The sequence below is a fragment of the Eurosta solidaginis genome, chromosome 5, assembly GCF_040869045.1.
Source record: "Eurosta solidaginis isolate ZX-2024a chromosome 5, ASM4086904v1, whole genome shotgun sequence".
Lineage (NCBI taxonomy): Eukaryota > Metazoa > Arthropoda > Insecta > Diptera > Tephritidae > Eurosta > Eurosta solidaginis.
In genome coordinates, this window is record NC_090323.1 from 160,971,466 (window position 1) to 160,989,234 (window position 17,769).

At 37.8% G+C, this 17,769-nt stretch overlaps 2 protein-coding genes across 2 annotated transcripts; both read right to left on the reverse strand.

Moving 5' to 3' along the window:
* Positions 1 to 5,484: 5,484 nt before the first annotated feature.
* LOC137253193 (larval cuticle protein 65Ag1-like) lies at positions 5,485 to 6,832 on the reverse strand. The gene is made up of 2 exons (XM_067789720.1): positions 6,654 to 6,832; positions 5,485 to 5,782 (listed from the first exon to the last, which is right to left on the reverse strand). The coding sequence occupies exons 1-2, from the start codon at positions 6,770 to 6,772 to the stop codon at positions 5,584 to 5,586; spliced, it is 318 nt and encodes a 105-aa protein (XP_067645821.1). The 5' UTR covers positions 6,773 to 6,832; the 3' UTR covers positions 5,485 to 5,583.
* Positions 6,833 to 14,013: 7,181 nt separating this feature from the next.
* Positions 14,014 to 17,554, reverse strand: LOC137253194 (endocuticle structural protein SgAbd-6-like). Its single transcript, XM_067789722.1, has 3 exons — positions 17,381 to 17,554; positions 17,138 to 17,253; positions 14,014 to 14,507 (listed from the first exon to the last, which is right to left on the reverse strand). Exons 1-3 carry the CDS (start codon positions 17,387 to 17,389, stop codon positions 14,321 to 14,323), a joined length of 312 nt encoding a protein of 103 aa, XP_067645823.1. The 5' UTR covers positions 17,390 to 17,554; the 3' UTR covers positions 14,014 to 14,320.
* Positions 17,555 to 17,769: the final 215 nt, after the last annotated feature.

The window sequence follows — 17,769 nt, forward strand, 5'->3', positions numbered from 1 at the left end:
AGACCGCAGTGAACATGTCCCGGAATGACGGCCAGTCTTCATAACCGCCATGGAAGACCTCCGTGTCGCATGCGCGGACTTTGAGATAGGGTTCGTGTTGAGAGGGGGTATGGTTTACCTGTATGGGCATGTTGCTCGGTTGACTCGGGCCACTCCCTTTTAAAAAAATCATTAACATATTTCATTTGATACCCATATCGTACAAACAAATTCTAGAGAGACCCCTGGTCCACCGTTATGGCGATATCTCTAAATGCCGTCCATCTATAGAACTATGGACCACTCCCTCTTAAAAGACTCTTTAATACCTTCCATTTGAAACACATGTCATACAAACACATTCCAGGGTTACCCTAGGTTCATTTTACTACAAGGTGATTTTCCCTTATTTTGTCTCCATAGCTCTCAACTGAGTATGTAATGTTCGGTTACACCCGAACTTAGCCTTCCTTACTTGTTAATACATGTCAACAAATTTCGGGAGAGGTGTCAAATGACGCGTTTTAATTTTGGAAGCAATAATCCGAAGGCGGCAAAGAAATATTTGTACTCTGTCAAGATATTTTTGCAAAAAAAAGTTTAAGACTTTCATGCGGTTGATGTAATTTTGGTGATATTGTTGTACACAAAAAATAATTAACTAATAAAATAATTAAAAAAAAAATTTTAAGTTAAACGGTTTTATTGAAAATAATACTTACATGAAGTAATAATAATACGAAAAGCCAGAAAATAATTAGGTAGGTCCTAGGTACGAGTCATCACACTCCTTATCAATCTAGGGTGTTGATCAGACAATTAAATAAAAGTGTTTGGCGCGTGAAATTTCTAAAAATGTTAGGCGTAGCATAACCTGATTAAGGTTCAGTTGGTTTTACTTACGACTATCAATAGAAATATGACGCGTTCAACGCTTTTATTTAATTGTCTGATCAACGCCCTAGATTAATAAGGAGTGTGATGACTAGTACCTAGGACATACCTAATTATTTTCTAGCTTTTCGTATTATTATTATTTCATGTAAGTATTGTTTTCAATAAAACCGTTTAACTTAAAAATTTTTTTTAATTATTTTGTTTTCAAGTTTTTAGTCTTTATTTAATTGCCTATTATTTCTCATTCTATTTAGTTCATTTAGTGACTCAAGGACTCTTTCCTGACAATTTGTCCTCAATACATAACCCTTCCAAAGACTTTACTCGACTCTGCGCCACGTATGCTTGTCCCTCCTCCAACTCCAAAATATTTTGATGTCACTTCTTCTGGACTGTATGCAATATTTGTTCCAAATATGAGCCAAATCGGGCATCATAGGTCGCTTTCTATTCATGTATGTATTATGTGTTCCAAATATGGACCAAATCAAATCGGACCACAAATACGATTTTTGTGATTATCTCGATCCTTGCGCCACCTAGCGGCGCTTTTTTTGATAGGTCGCTTTCTATTCTTATATGTATTATGTGTTCCAAGCATGAGCCAAATCGGACCACAAATACGATTTTTGTGAATATCTCGATCCTTGCGCCACCTAGAGGCGATTTTTTTTTCATGAGTCGCTTTTTATTCTTGCATGTATTATGTGTTCCAAATATGAGCCAAATCGGACCACAAATACGATTTTTGTGAATATCTCGATCCATGCGCCACCTAGCGGCGATTTTTTTTTTCACAGGTCGATTTCTATTCTTGCATGTATTATGTGTTCTAAATATGAGCCAAATCGGACCACAAATGCGAATTTTGCGAATATCTCGATCCTTGCGCCACCTAGCGGCGATTTTTTCTTCTTATTATTGCATTGTCATCGGGTTCTGAACTACATTCCAAGTTTCAAGCTTGTAGCTTATCGGGAAGTTACTTAAATTTTAATTACAAGATTCGTTCACAACGGCCGCGCATGCAGCCTGCCTGTCAAGTCAACCTAAATAAAACCGTTTAAAAAGGCGTTTTGCGCTGATACAATTTTCACCAGTTTTGCAGCAGTTTCAGGGTAATTATTCGGTTTTTTGTGAATATCTATTAATAAAAGAACAATTTCTTATTTCCGACTTCTAATTATTGAAGAGAGAAAAGTTCTTCGAAAGATTTATGGACCTCTACGCGTTGGCGATGGTGAGTACCGAAGAAGATTTAACGATGAGCTGTACGAGCTATACGCAGACATCAACATAGTCCAGCGAATTAAAACGCAGCGGCTGCGCTGGCTAGTCCATGTTATGCAAATGAAAGATGACGCTTCGGCCAAGAAAGTGTTTCTATCGGAACCCGCCTATGGAAGCAGAGGTAGAGGGCGCCCCCACTCCGTTTGAAGAACCAGGTGGAAAACGATTTAAACTCCCTTGGTGTGTCCAATTGGTGCCGGTTGGCAGAGAGAAGAAGTGACTGGCGTACCTCGTTGGACGGCCATAACCGTTTAAACGGTTAAGCTCCAATTAAGTAAGTAATTATTGAATTACATTACAGAATTCTTGAATTCAATTCCGTGGCTCCGCCCTTTTTCATTTAATTTGTCTAGGATGCTTTTAATGCCATAAGTCGAACAAAAATTTACCAATCCTTGTGAAATTTGGCAGAGGCTTAGATTCTAGCACAATAACTGTTTTCTGTGAAAAAGGGCGAAATTGGTTGAAGCGACGCCCAGTTTTTATACATAGTCGACCGTCTGTCCTTCCACTCGGCCGTTACCACGATAACTTGAGCACAAATCGATATATCTTTACTAAACTCAGTTCACGTACTTATCTGAACTCACTTTGTATTGGCGTAAAAAATGGCCGAAATCCGACTACGACCACGTCCACTTTTTCGATATCGAAAATTACGAAAAAAGAAAAAAATGCCATAATTATATACCAAATACGAAAAAAGGGATGAAACATGGTAATTGTATTCGTCTATTGACGCAAAATATAACTTTAGAAAAGAACTTGGTAAAATGGGTGTGACACCTACCATATTAAGTAGAAGAAAATGAAAAAGTTTTGCAGAGCGAAATCAAGAAGCCCTTGTAATCTTGGAAGGAATACTGTTCGTGGTATTACATATATAAATAAATTAGCGGTACCCGACAGATGATGTTCTGGATCACCCTGGTCCACATTTGGTCGATATCTCTAAAATGCCTTCACATATACAACTAAGGGCCACTCCCTTTTAAAACCTTATTAATACCTTTAATTTGATACCCATATCGTACAAACACATTCTAGAGTCACCCCTGGTCCACCTTTATGGCGATAACTCGAAAAGGCGTCCACCTATAGAACTTTTAAAATACTCATTATCACCTTTCATTTCATACCCATATTGTACAAACAAATTCTAGAGTCACCCCTGGTCCACCTTTGTGGCAATATCTCGAAAAGGCTTCCACATATAGAACTAAGGCCCATACCCTCTTAAAATACTCATTAACACTTTTCATTTGATACCCATATCGTACAAACAAATTCTAGATTCAGGCCTGGTCCACCTTTATGTCGATATCTCTAAATGGGGTCCATCTATAAAACTATGGCCCACTTCCTCTTAACATACTTTTTAATACCTTCCATTTGATACACATGGCATACAAACACATTCCAGGGTTACCCTAGGTGCTTTTTACAACATGGTGATTTTCCCTTACTTTGTCTCCACAGCTCTCAACTGAGTATGTAATGTTCGGTTATACCCGAACTTAGCCTTCCTTACTTGTTTATATGTGGAGTCAATTAACCACGGTTGTAAGGAACAGGGTGAACTTTTAAAATGTCTAAAAAATTTCTTCATAGCGCCAATCAATACCTTTTTTTCATGCGGATACCCGGTCCATACTTATTTTAGCTGAAAACTTTGTTTAATATATCTATGACAGACCAAAATTTTAAATACCATTTTTAATTTAGGCAAGATTTTAACTAAAGAGTATTTTAGTCTGCGACTATGATTACGGGCCTTTGTTTTTATATTTGTTGTTTAATTTAACGAAAGTTTAAGAACAAAAACAAAATAATGTCGGTCAGTTTCGCTGAGTCCTTCTTATTAACATTCTTGTAGGTTTTTTTTTAATTTTCGTTAAGTGAAACAACAAATACACAACAAATACAAAAACCAATAGTTTAAAATGAAAGAACAAAGTCAAATAATAAATGAAGTATTAAAAAAATTAAGATTTGCTTTTGCAAATTGTTGCATGTTTTGTTTTTGCCCTTTTCTACTCCTGTGGGATAAGTTTTCGGATAGTCGAAAATATCTCGAAAACTAGAGCTGTTACAAAAGAAGTAAAATGATTTATGAAATCAGCACACAAAATTACATCTAATGTGACAAAAATTTCCTTGGAAAATTTTTAAAAGTGGAAATTTCTTCCGCAGTTTTATCAATATTCGTTGCTTTTGGAATTCGGCTTAAAAATGGCACGCACATGGAACAACTTAAGACTCTCATGATTTAAAAAAACATCTTAGCACATCTAAATCGCGGGCCCTCTCAGAAACCCCGGGCCTGGGGAGAATCCCCTATTCCCCCCCCCCCCCCCCCTTGAAGGGCCTGGTAAGCACTCTCTGGGCATTGATTTGGCAGGCCACCGTTTTCTAAGGGATTGGTCTATCGTCTAAATTATTGGTAAAATCAGGCGATATTCATGTTATCAACAAGCTCAAACTCATCACACTCCTGTCTTTTTGTTTTTGTAAAATACGCTTTGCTTTTCAGGTCTGTACAAAAGCTCCAAGCACGGTGTCGACTTGAAGTGCTTTACAGATGCGCTCTGAGAGAACTCTAGCGATATACCGACACAATGTAGGGACTTTGAATCAAGCTACGCCGAATACATTATGTCCGCCTTTTGCAACTTGAATGATATGATTGTGGTATTTTCGTTTGGTTGACGGCTTGTTGAAGCTGGATGGATCTTTTTATGTTCATACCTGGAGCTGGGTATACACATGTTTTGGATAGATACAGTTGATGTCGGTCAGCCTAAATCCATTAATAAATGAATAAAATTGCTGTTTTGGTTTGTTTGAGCAAATAAATTTTATTAACCAACACGTCCTTCCTCGCAAACTTCCTCTATGGATGCTTCCCTGGGTTGGTCATATAATGCGTTGGCAGGTAGAGGATGACTTCGAATCACTTGGTCTTCTTTTTCTTGTGGAAATAAGGAAACTCATTTTTTGGTTGGTTTTTATTGAGTTTTATCGATGTAAATGGTTTGCTGCTTGATATTGACATGAAAACCACGATACGCCACGGACAGGTGAAGTTAATACCTTTATGGTGATGATGGAGATGGAGATGGAGAACTTTAAATTACACGGATAACCCGTTAAAAGGCTTGCGCTATACAGATAGCACAAAACCGAGAATGTCATTGAATGACTGGATGAATGTATCTGGCCCAAAAGGCCACGCGTATTTAAGACAAGCGGCCATTCGTTGGAAAAATTAAATTGTGGATATTTCGCTCAGCCTAATTTAAAGTTTAAAACCCCGTATTTTTTTTAATAAAATTTTCTTTATTCAACATCACTTCAAACCTCAAACACACTAATAACAGTACCACAACATTTTCACACAATCAAACGACTATCAATTTAAGCTGCTGGTAAAACAGGCAAATGGGCACCTTGGGGTTGGAAACCGTTCTCATCAGCGATATAGTTGACTGTGTAAGTCTGACCATCATCAGCAACGAAAGAAAAAGAGCCTCGAGCAGAAATGTGCTCATCTTCAGCACCAACATTCAACAATGTACCCTCTTCTTGCTTTTCCGTACCATCACTGGTTTTCAAACTAAAATAGAAGAAAAAAACCTTAAAGTGTATTAAGAATTTTTGTGTTTAGTAAAAAAAAAGTCTATGTATATAGGTTACGAGGTTAAAAGAACTTGGCTGAGAAGATGCATCACAGCCTGACACTTTTTTCACAAATGGGTTCGTTGTATTTCTCTTAAAGGTTAGTAATCCTTACTGTACCATCTACATTTAGCTATCACTATAATTTCGAGTTAGGAAACCTTCGCGACATCATTTAAAAACAGTTGAGTGAGAGCAGTCAACCTTTTTGTACTAGGTTCCGGACAGTAGCACATAAAATGCTTTCTTTATTTTCAATACGTCCCAACGACGTAAGTTACTGTCAACAAATGATTAGCAAGATCACTTGCAAGAAACGAAGTTCCTGACTTGTTTAGAATCAAAAGTTTGGTTTGAGTCCTTTTTCATTGAAAGGCAAAATCAGCGTCGATGACTCGCATGTAAGAAACGCAGACTAGAGCGTATTTACCATACTTATAGTGCGGCAGCCGTGGTGTGATGATTGCGTGCTCCACCTATTACACCGAAGATCCTGGGTTGACGCCCCGGGCAAAGCAACATTAAAATTTTCTAAGCGGGGTCGCCCCTACAGATGCCGTTCGGAGTCTACATAACACAACTGGGTCCAGTCCCGCCAATTTGGAAAGATCAAAAGGAGCACGATGCAAATTGGAAGAGAAGCTCGGCCTTAAATCTTTTCGCAGGTTATCGCGCCTTTCATTTATTTATTTATTTTAGTGTGGTCTTGCTCGCATTAAACTTATGTATGTTGGCTTGCATAATTATTACAGCAGGATTCTTAGGATATCTCCTTAAGTTAGCACGACGCTTTTGTTATTAATACTTACGAATAACTGTAGCGTTCTGGCTCAACCTCAGATTTCAATTCCACGATCTCTACTGCTGGATCAGTTGGTGCCGCGTATGCCAAAGAGAACAGAGCAACGAAAATAATGACGAATTTCATTTTTGCTTGGTTTTTGTTTTTTGTTTGCTTGTTTTGCCGATCACGGAATGAGACTACCGATTGTGATGTCAATTCAACGCTTTTATAGTAAAATATTTTGCGACAATCTTTTTAGGCTGATCAAATATTTAAATAATGTAGACATAATAAATGTAAATTATCCTAACTAGATTACATATGTTTGCTATGAAATACATAAACATACCTATACATTAGGGCGGGTCAAATTGAATGTGGAAAAAAAAATTTCAGGTGCACATCCAGTTTCTGAATTTATGGGTCATACTGAGTAATACTGCCCATAGAACCATAAGTCTGAAATGAATTTCGGGCCTCCCTAATTTTTTTAGAAAATTGTCTATAAAAATTTTCTCACTTGATTAGGGAGGCTCGAAATTCATTTCAGACCTATGGTCCCATGGGCAATATTACTCAGTTTGACCCATAGATTCAGAAACTGGATGTGCCTTTTCAACAATAAATTTGACCCGCTCCACTATACATATTTAGTTTAGTCTATATGTTACTTCAAATTATTATACATATTTTTGAGCCTATTTTTGTAGCCTACTAAAGTTAATTGTGAAATAAATTTGCATAAAAAATATATAAATTCTATTAAAAGCGTGGTTTTATTTAAAAAAACATGGCCCGCCAAATATTTAACCATGATTTGATAAAACAGCATCATGATTGTATATACTACCTGTATATATATATATGTTTGTGTATGTATGCCTTCAATAAAATCTTTTATCTGCATAATTTGCATATTTGTAGTTGCCGTTGTTAACACGTTCAAGTTTTGGGCGATAGCCGCCAAGCTTCTATATCCGCTGGTCAACGAACTATTAATATTATGCAAAACTAATTAGAGTCCAGGTCACAGTTTAAGAGTGGGCTTAGTACAAATTTTCTAGGTTCATTATATAAGAATTTGGATCATAAAATTTGACGGCCCTCATAATCCGGCCATGAATTTTTAAGTAGTGAGCAGGGAGGATTTTTTTGTTAGTACTTTGCTACTTTTTCACTACCACAATTATGTAATGTGAGGAAAAATCCAAAGTCGATATATCACCACATTGGAAGCAGGACATGAAAGAAAAGAGAAGAGAAAACAGAGGAAATAGGAAAAAAAGTAGAGGAAGTTCGATGCATATTGCAAAAAAGTTAAGAGAACAAGAGAATGATTGAGAGTGAGAGTAAAAGTGAAAATAAGGGTAATGATTTGAGACAAAGTAGTAAGAAGAGGTTAACAGGAAGACAAGTAAAGGTACGAAGTTCGGGTGTAACCGAATATTATATACTCAGCGTGAGCTTCAATTGTACATTTCATTTCAGATAAATTACTTTTCTACATAACACGTGGCACCGCCCATTTAAAAAAAAATGTCTCCCCATTTCCTCTTACAACAAAACTTGATAATTGAAATATCATTGATTCAAAACTTCCATATATCAAAATCATCAGTATCCAAAAGAAATTTCATATAGCCATGTCCGTCCGTCCGTCTGCCCGCTAACACGATAACTTAAGTAAATTTTGAGGTATCTTGATGAAATTTGTTATGTAGGTTCCTGGGCGCTCATCTCAGATCGCTATTTAAAATGAACGAAATCGGACTATAACCACGTTCACTTTTTCGACATCGAAAATTTCGAAAAACCGAAAAAGTGCGATAATTCATTACCAAAGACGGATACAGCGATAAAACTTGGTAAGTTGGTTGACCTTATGACGCAGAATAGAAAATTAGTAAAATTTTGGAAGGTAATTTAAAAGTTCTGCAAGCTGTAATTTGGCAGTCATTGAAGATATCATGACGAAATTCGGCAGGAACGTCACTCCTGTTACTGTATGTGTGCTAAATAAAAATGAGCAAAATCGTATGACGAACACGCAAATTAAAAAAAATGTTTAACAAAAAATTTAATACCTTTACAGTATATAAGTAAATTATGTCAACATTCAAATCCAGTAATGATATGGTGCACCAAAATATCAAAATAAAAGAAAATTTCAAAATGGGCGTGGCTCGGCCCTTTTTCATTTAATTGGTCTAGAATACTTTTAATGCCATAAGTCGAACAAAAACGACAACGATAACGGGGTTCTGTGAAAATGGCGAAATCTGTTGCAGCCACACCCAGTTCTTATACACAGTCGACAGTCTGTCCTTCCGCTCGGCCGTTAACACGATAACTTGCGCAAAAATCAATATATCTTTACTAAACTTTGTTCACGTACTTATCTGATCTCACTTTATCTTGGTATAAAAAATGGCGGAAATATGACTATGATCACGCCCACTTTTTCGTTTTCGAAAATTACGAAAAATTAAAAAAATGCCATAATTCTATACCAAATACGAAAAAAGGGATGAAACATGGTAATTGGATTGGTTTATTAACGCAAAATATAACTTTAGAAAAGAACTTGGTAAAATGGGTCTGACACCTACCATATTAAGTAGAAGAAAATGAAAAAGTTCTGCAGGGCGAAATCAAAGGCCGTTGGAATCTTGGCAGGAACACTGTCCGTGGTATTACATATATAAATAAATTATCGGTACCCGACAGATGATGTTCTGGGTCACCCTGGTCCACATTTTGTTCTATATCTCGAAAACGACTTCACATATACAACTAATGGCCACTCCTTTTTAAAACCCTCCTTAATACCTTTAATTTGATACCCATATCGTAAAAACACATTCTAGAGTCACCCCTGGTCCACCTTTATGGCGATATTCCGAAATGGCGTCCACCTATAGAACTATGGTCCACTCCCTTTTAAAATACTTTTGACTAATTTTTTCTCCAAATTTATGAGCTGAGTATGTAATGTTCGGTTACACCCGAACTTAGCCTTCATTACTTGTTCAAAATGTTTTTTGCAATTTTAAGTGCACTTCCATAACAAGTTTTCATAAACTAATTGGCTCGTGATATGACATTTCCATTAAAACTGCTCAATTTACTAATAACAGCTAAGAATTTTTTCGAACAGGAAATTTATTGGTAGTGAGCACGTAAGAAAATCTAAGTTCGTTTGAAATCGAACTTAATATACCCTGCCGGGTGCTCTTATATATATGGATGTCACGAACCATACTTCTGATAAATTTTAAAATGATATCGACGAATTCGCGTTTATCGCTTGCAAAAATATTTACTTCTTGGGGTACTAACACGGTTACAACATCAATAACCACCGGATTCCCAGATAATACAGGGAGAGCATAATCTCCCTCTTCCTATAGTAGCACTACTCTTATTATTTATATCCATGCTGACCTGGTGGCCTTAGCCCATAGCGTTGTAGTGGCTGGCCTGGACCATAGCGTTGACAAACGTCAAACCTATCCTATGTCTACGCTTCGATGGTGACTTTAAAGTCACGATAGAGGCGTGATACTGATTCCAAACTAATAGAAGACTGCATAGTAGGCTATCAATCTTCACCTATAATGGTAGATTTTCCGACCATCAGCGGTAAAGAAAAAAGGCTAGCAACAAAGCTCACCACTCTCAAACGAGTGCAATGGGCCTTGTCTACTTGCAGCCCATTCAAGTCACCAGGACCGGATGGGGTATATCCTTATGTGTTACAGCAAATGATAAATCATATAGCCCCAGACTTTTCCACTTTATAAAATGCATCCCTACTACTCGGCCATATTCCAAACAGGTGGGCAGAGGTTAAAGTTAAAGTTTTACCAAAGCCAGGGAAGCCCGAGTAACTCGTCGTTTCGACCAATAAACCTCAGCTCGTTTCTCCTAAAGGGTATGGAGGAAATCTTAGATCAGTATATCTGGGAGGTCAATCTAAATAAATTCCCTGTGTGTAGGTATCAGTTAGCCTACCAGTCAGGGAGTTCCACGGATACGCAGCCTCACAGTAATAATTGAAAAGGCTCTAGAATCAAAAAACATAACCCTCTGCGCTTTTATTGACATATCAGGGGCTTTCGATAACACAACAGATCAAGCTATCGAACAGACTATGATACATAAGGGTATGCAGATGCCTAGTTATCTGCAATACAGGGATGCACGAGGAAACAATATCAGATCGCATGCAAGAAGCCCTTCGCATCGTAGAGAGGTGGTGCGATACCAAAGAACTGTCTATCGATTCTAACAAAACTGCCTTTCACCCGGAGAAGGAAAGCATCGAGCCAGAACCATCCCTAGGTCGAACTAAAATACAATTCTCAATGGAGGCAAAAAATCTAGGGGTCACACTGGATAGATCCCTCACGTGGAATGCTCATTTGGATGCTATCCTAAACAAAGCAAGCAAAGCTTCCTTCGCCCGTACTCGACTCTACCGCAAAACATGGGGGCTATCTCCAAAAATGGTATACTGGACATATAATACTGTTGTAAAGCCAATAGTCACCTATGCCTCCCTAGTTTGGTGGCAGAAGGCCACGCAAAGAATGGCAACAGCAAAGCTAAGAAAACCGCATCGACTAGTTTGCATTGGCATAGCGGGTGCTATGAGAACGTCCCCTGCTGATGCGCTTAGTTCTTTAGTGGGAATACCTACCTTCCCTATTCTGTTAGAGAAAGAAACAACACTAGTCGCACTAAGACTTCAAAATATTTCGGAGTTGAAGTTAGGAAACATTATAGGGCATATGAAAGTAATAAGAAAATTCATAGGAAATCCCACATTACAACTTTCGTGACGTAATGTTCCCTAAGCTCAGAACTTCACGGAATTTTGAAGTGTTCATTGTGGACAGAATCCTTATAGTGACCTTGATTCAGATGTCTGCTTCACGGATGGATCGAAATTCGATGACGGAAAAACGGGAACTGGCATCTATGGGCCGAGTTACAAGAAATTGATACCAATGGGTTGATATCCCAAAATATTTCAGCAGAAATCAATGCAACAGAAATCTTGGAAAGAGACTGCCTACGGAGAGGCTTATCTTCGCATTATGTCGGACCGCCAGGCGGCTAGCATACCTTGCAATCCTACATATTTACATCTAATCTAGTGGATGACTGAGTTGAAATTCTTAATAACCTGGGAGCCAGAAAAAGGTTTTTTAGGATGGGTTCCCGAACATCAATAATGAAGGTACTGAACATGCAGATTACCTAGCAAAGCAGGGTTCTACAGGAGCGTTCTATGGTCCAGAGCCCTTTTGTGGACTCACAAAACAATTTGGACGTGACTGGATTGACGTCCCAGGGCAAAGACAGGCCAAATTTTTTATACTTCCGGCAACGAAAGTATCAGCCAAACTCATTAATCTAAGAAGGGAGGACCTGCGAACTCTCACTGAGTACAATATGGGACATTGTGGTCTACGATATCATCTAAATAAGTTAAATCTTTCCGATACCCAACTTTGTCGTTTCTGTGAGCTGGTAGATGAAACACCGGTTAATATTATCTGCGAATGCAATGTAGAGACTCTCCCATCTATGTGGTGTGACTGAATATGTGATATGGAGAAAAAAGCCTGAGTGGGTACTTAGATACACTAAAAGCCTCCACATACAAAATTAGACTGAAAGGTCATGCACAATAGATCTACACAAAGGTCGCAGTGCTCCCAGGCCTAATAATAATAATAATAATCTTAATATATGAAAAGCACGTGTCACAAACTTTTTGGGCGCGATGGACTCCTAAACTACTGAACAGATTTTGAATTCGTTTTGCACCCCGTGTGTAGTTTGATCTAACTTGAGAGATAGGATAGGTTATATCTCATGGAGAGAGAGGGTGGGGTGTTTCTGAGAGGGCCCGGGATTTAGAGCTACTATGACATTTTTTTAATTCAGGCGAGTCTTTAGTTGTGCAGAGGGTAATTTTCGTACCCCTGGCTAACTAGGGTCTCGAGACATAGGCCAAAACGGGGCCAGTGAATGCCTATACAGTGTTTATACAATATGGATATCAAATGAAAGCTGTTGATGAGTGCTTTAGTAAAGGATAATATATTGTCCAGAGACGGACTTGGACTGTGATTAGGACTAGAACTGGTACTGAGACTCGGAGTGGGACTGGGACTGAGACTCGGAGTAGGACTGGGACTGGAATAAAATACATACCACTCTCTGGGACAGGCAATAAGGGATGCAAAAGAATGAGAAGAAATTGAGAGAAGAGAAAAGAGAAAAGGAGAAGGAGATTGAGAAAGAGATAGAATGAGACGAAGATGGAGATAGATGAAGCGAAAAAGACGGAGGGAAGAGTGAATAAAAGGATTAGGAAAAAGTGAAGAGGGGGAGGGCAGAGTCAGAAGGAAAAAGCTTATTAAAATGTATGCAGATATGACAAATTTAGGGCAAGACTACGTCTGCCGGGTCTTCTAGTAATAATAATAATAAGAATAGAAGAAGCAGGATCTGCGACATTTGGTATAAAATTACACAAAAGGCGGACAACCAGAAAGAGGTGGTGGAATACATGGCTTCGATAAAGAGAGGTATGCATGCCAAATCTTGAATACCACTTCTTACTTTTCCTATGCAAACCCACCCCTCATTTCATTAATTTCTGTTGGCTACTTTGTATATTGGGAGTAAGTGCAACCTACAGTTCATATCTTCCTCATTCCAAGGCACTAGCGCTACCCTCTGTACATTCATGGGTAGAATGAAAACAAGTTGACCTCTTTTCAAAAACCACGAAGCACCTGCAATTTGGATATCGGCTCGCTGGTCACCGTCCTGCCTACACGGTTGGCACCATTTACACCCCCACCATTGCATCATCCACCGTTCCACTTCCATTTTTCACCTGCCATCATCCACGGTTCACCATCGACAGGTTTATTGTTTACAAGTTTCGCCATTATACATGAAGTACTTACTTTGGCACCAATTATTCTCTTATCATTTCAGCGTTCACCACCCTACCATCCACCGTTTACCTTTAACCTCCTACCAGCAGCGGTTCATCATTCATGCACCGTCAAAATTTCCACCAACAACTTCATACCTCTTCAAGTCGTTCTGGACCAGTTAACTGTTCACCAATTAAGTGATCCAGTGGTAATCTTGAGTACGCATAAACAAACTAAACCAATTTCAACGGTCTAATATGGCATCATTTGCAATTATATCAGTAGCTCACCCGCACTCTTCTCCTAAAATTTGTCATCTACCGTTCATCTCTCATCATCCCGACTAAAAAATTCGACTAAGCCAACTTCACAAGACTACAGATCGAGTTCGCACCCTATGCTAGAAAGAAAACTACAGTATTTTGACACTGACTGAGACCGTTACAATTTTTTTTATTTATTTAAATATAACACTTTTTTCTTTCACACACACTTATTATTATCTACAACTTCATTTACTAGGCCATCACAATTTATAGTTTAATTTATAGGATAATTCTTATGAATAGATTTTTTTAGTTGATTTTATATTCGCTTTATCAAGCAAAACAATGATTTTTACGCATAATTTTTTTGTTAATCAATTTTCACACGTCGATTGCATTTTTCAACGCCATGTGAATAGTTTTCGTTTCTCATTTAGTTAACTTTTCCAGAATTGATCATCTTATTTTGGTATATGTGCACCTTCAGGTTGGAAACCATTCTCATCAGCAACAAAATTTATTGTGTAAGTCACACCATCTGGCGCCACCCATGAAACTGTACCACGCACTGAGAGCGACTCATTCTCTGTACCAGCATTATTCAGCACTGCTTCTTCTGTACGTGTTGTACCATCACTCAATTTGTAGCTGGAAAAAAGGAAACAAAGTAAGATGAGCTGATTTTTATATAAAAAGATAGAAAGAGGAAAACTTCGAAATCACGGCCTTTCAGAAGCCTAGAACTTAATTTCTCATAGAATGTAAGAAGTTTGGAATTTGGTAGCCAGGAGGCTCTGTAACTGCTGATAACTAAAAAATGTTGAAATGCCTAAAAACGTGCAATTCCCCATTTTAAAGTCCACAGTCCTAAAAAAATACATCGAATGTAGAAACTCCTTTAAACATGGAATCCTTCAATGAAAAAATCGCTAAAGTTTATACTCCCAAGAAAGGCGTCAGTACAGAATATTGACGCTTGAGCTCTGAGAAAAGCAAAATAGTAGGCGATTTATTGTTCTTTAATCGCCATATTTCTTCATTAATATTCCGTCTACGCAAAACCCTGCACAGCACAGAATAATAAGGATCGCACTTACGATGTCGGATTGGTTTACGGCTTTTTGAGGCGCAACAGACGGCAGCCCATGCGTTAAAATGTTACGTGGAGAAATTCTATATTATATTCCGTTTTCCTGATATTAAATGACATTATATTGCTATGGAGACCTGCACTCAAGCTGCCCCGAGGTCTTAAGCCTTGTTGCAGTGGATAGCGCGATATTAGGTCTGCAGGCGGCCTGTGTAGAATGGCATGCAATGCTGCTGTTTGGGGTGGTTTTTAGGGCTCCCGTTATGCTAATCATTGATAAACGTACTTTTTTGTAGGGCTGTCCACCAAGCAGGATCCCATAGTGAAGTATGGACTTGACAATTGATTATTGATGAATTAAATATCCAATGAGAATGTATGGGAAATAGGCCCCACGTGTAGCTTAGTATCCTCTTGCATGCATACAGTTCCGCGGAGGCTTTCTTCGCTCTCTCTTCGACATGGAATTTCCATGACAACTTACTATCTAGGATGATTTCTAGATATTTCATGGTACATTTTTCTTGTAGGGTTACCCCTCCATGATTAAGCTAAACCAGACTGGTGAAGTCAATATTACAAAACAGAGTCGCATTTGACAATACTCGCCCTCATAAATTTAAGTGTTGCTTCTTGATTATATGCAGCATTGATTTTTTCAGTATCATAAAAAAATACTACATTAAATTCCTTTCTGAATTATGAAGTAACGTGCACGAAAATAAAGCCTGCGATCTATATTTTCTTTTGTGGGAAGGTTTATTTCCTTTTCCTGAGAGGAAATTGAATAGGTTTAGTCAACGGAACTGAATAGGTGTATCTTCAGAGCATCACACTGTCCACAACTAAGGAATATGGAATATGAAATATGCCATATATGAATATGGCACTGCTAAAACAACAACAACAAGGAATATGGAAACGCTGCCGACAGAATTGATATGACCGATGGTCTGAAAATATTTGTATCATGAAGTTGCTGATGAGTATCTGCGAGACTTGTAATACGAAAATTCCGCATTGATGGTATACGATCCCGAGACCCAAAATTTATCTATGTAAACCAAGCCTTGACCAAGGCTCCTTGAACAGAAGGAGGTGTAAAAATATATAACGGCCGAGGTTTTACAGCAACGATGCTTAAGCAAATCAGAGCATATTGGCTGACCTGACTGCAAAAAAAACTTTGGCTTATCAGTACTTTATTTTAAACAACTCCAGACTAACCCTAAAAACGATTAGTCAAACATGAAAAACTTCCAGTCGTATGATCGAGCCCGACAGTCATTGTTCTGATTTTATCTATCCACCTGCCTCTCCTCTGTCTAGCGACCTTCCTCTCATAATTCCTCTCCCCACTACATTGTTAAGTTTACTTTAATTGGCTCATTGATTCTGCCGTAAATATTCCCTTTTCCACTAATTACTAATTATTTCAATATATTTTGAAAATCAGATAAACAGAAAAAATTCAAAAATTTTATTTCTGCACCATTTGAATCAAATTTTTTTATGTATTTAAGGTGAAAAAGGTTTCTTTAGGACAACTAACAGCTGCCAGTTTCTGAAGCTTGTGCTTCTCTTAATAATTTCATAAGTATCCTGTGTGAAATTAGTATAAAATTGGTTTGCTCTGAACGCCAAATAAAATTAACTCGAGAAAAACTATTGGCCATTAAAACCTCTTTCCCCTTGTTTGAGGCTATTAGAGAAGAGCCTTTCTTAAAATTTATTCTGTACTACTAAACATTTTTATTACAAATTGGCAAGGCCCAAGCCAACAACAATTAAACAAAATAACATGTTCTTAACACAAATGCTTAAATACTTTTTATATTAGTTGTCCCAAGAATGGAATTCAAACCCCCGGTATGGAAGGCCCATCCACCATTTACGTATGTGTGTAAATGTATGATCGGTATTGAGTTTGAGCTTAAATAGGGCGCTTTTGAAAGAAGTACTGAAATTAAGCATTATTCAAATGTTTTCTAAATGGAGCGTTTTCCAAACAGCAGCCGAGAAGAGGTAATATTCCACTCAGCAGTCGATACAATATTGCATTTTTACAATTTCAGTGCTTTAAAACTCGCATAGTTTAAAATGCTATATTTGCTACAGTTGTCGAGTAATCTGATGGAAAAATTTCACAACAAAAGTTCTTTTCTTATTAGTATATAACCTAGCTTACCTGAATTTGTAACCATTGATACCAATATTGTCTACATCTTGTTCCAAAATTTCTACCGGAGCTTGTGGTGCGGCCAAACTGCTAACGAGCAAGCACAAAAAACTCAAGACTAGTATCTGAATGAAGAAAAAATTACTTATATTAGTTTTTGAATTTCGTTAAAGTCCTCGAATATGCAAAATTCATTTCGAACGTAATCACTTTCACTCATCAGGAATTTTACTCTTAAACACTTTCACTCACCAATTTCATATTGGCTTATGTGTAGTATAATAAGCACAGGTAACTGAAAATTTTCACTTTCTTCCTTTTTTCAATTAGCGCTTGGCGTGCGTGGCGATTTTATTTTTTTCGATTTAATAACGCTACCGTTTAAATGCGGTAATTGCACGTCTTGCTCTCAAGATGGTAGCCAAGAATAATTTTTGTATTGCAACTCAAATGTATTTTATAGTTTTCTTGAGCGATCAATGTATGGCACGCGTCATTGCGAATGCGCTAACATTTAGCGTTTAGAATTTGCAAAATGTCATAGCATTTTACATATAAGGTAATATACAGACGAGTCGCAGAAGAACAGCAAGAAGAAGAAGCGACTTAACAACAGGGTCACAATAAGCGCTATGGTTAAA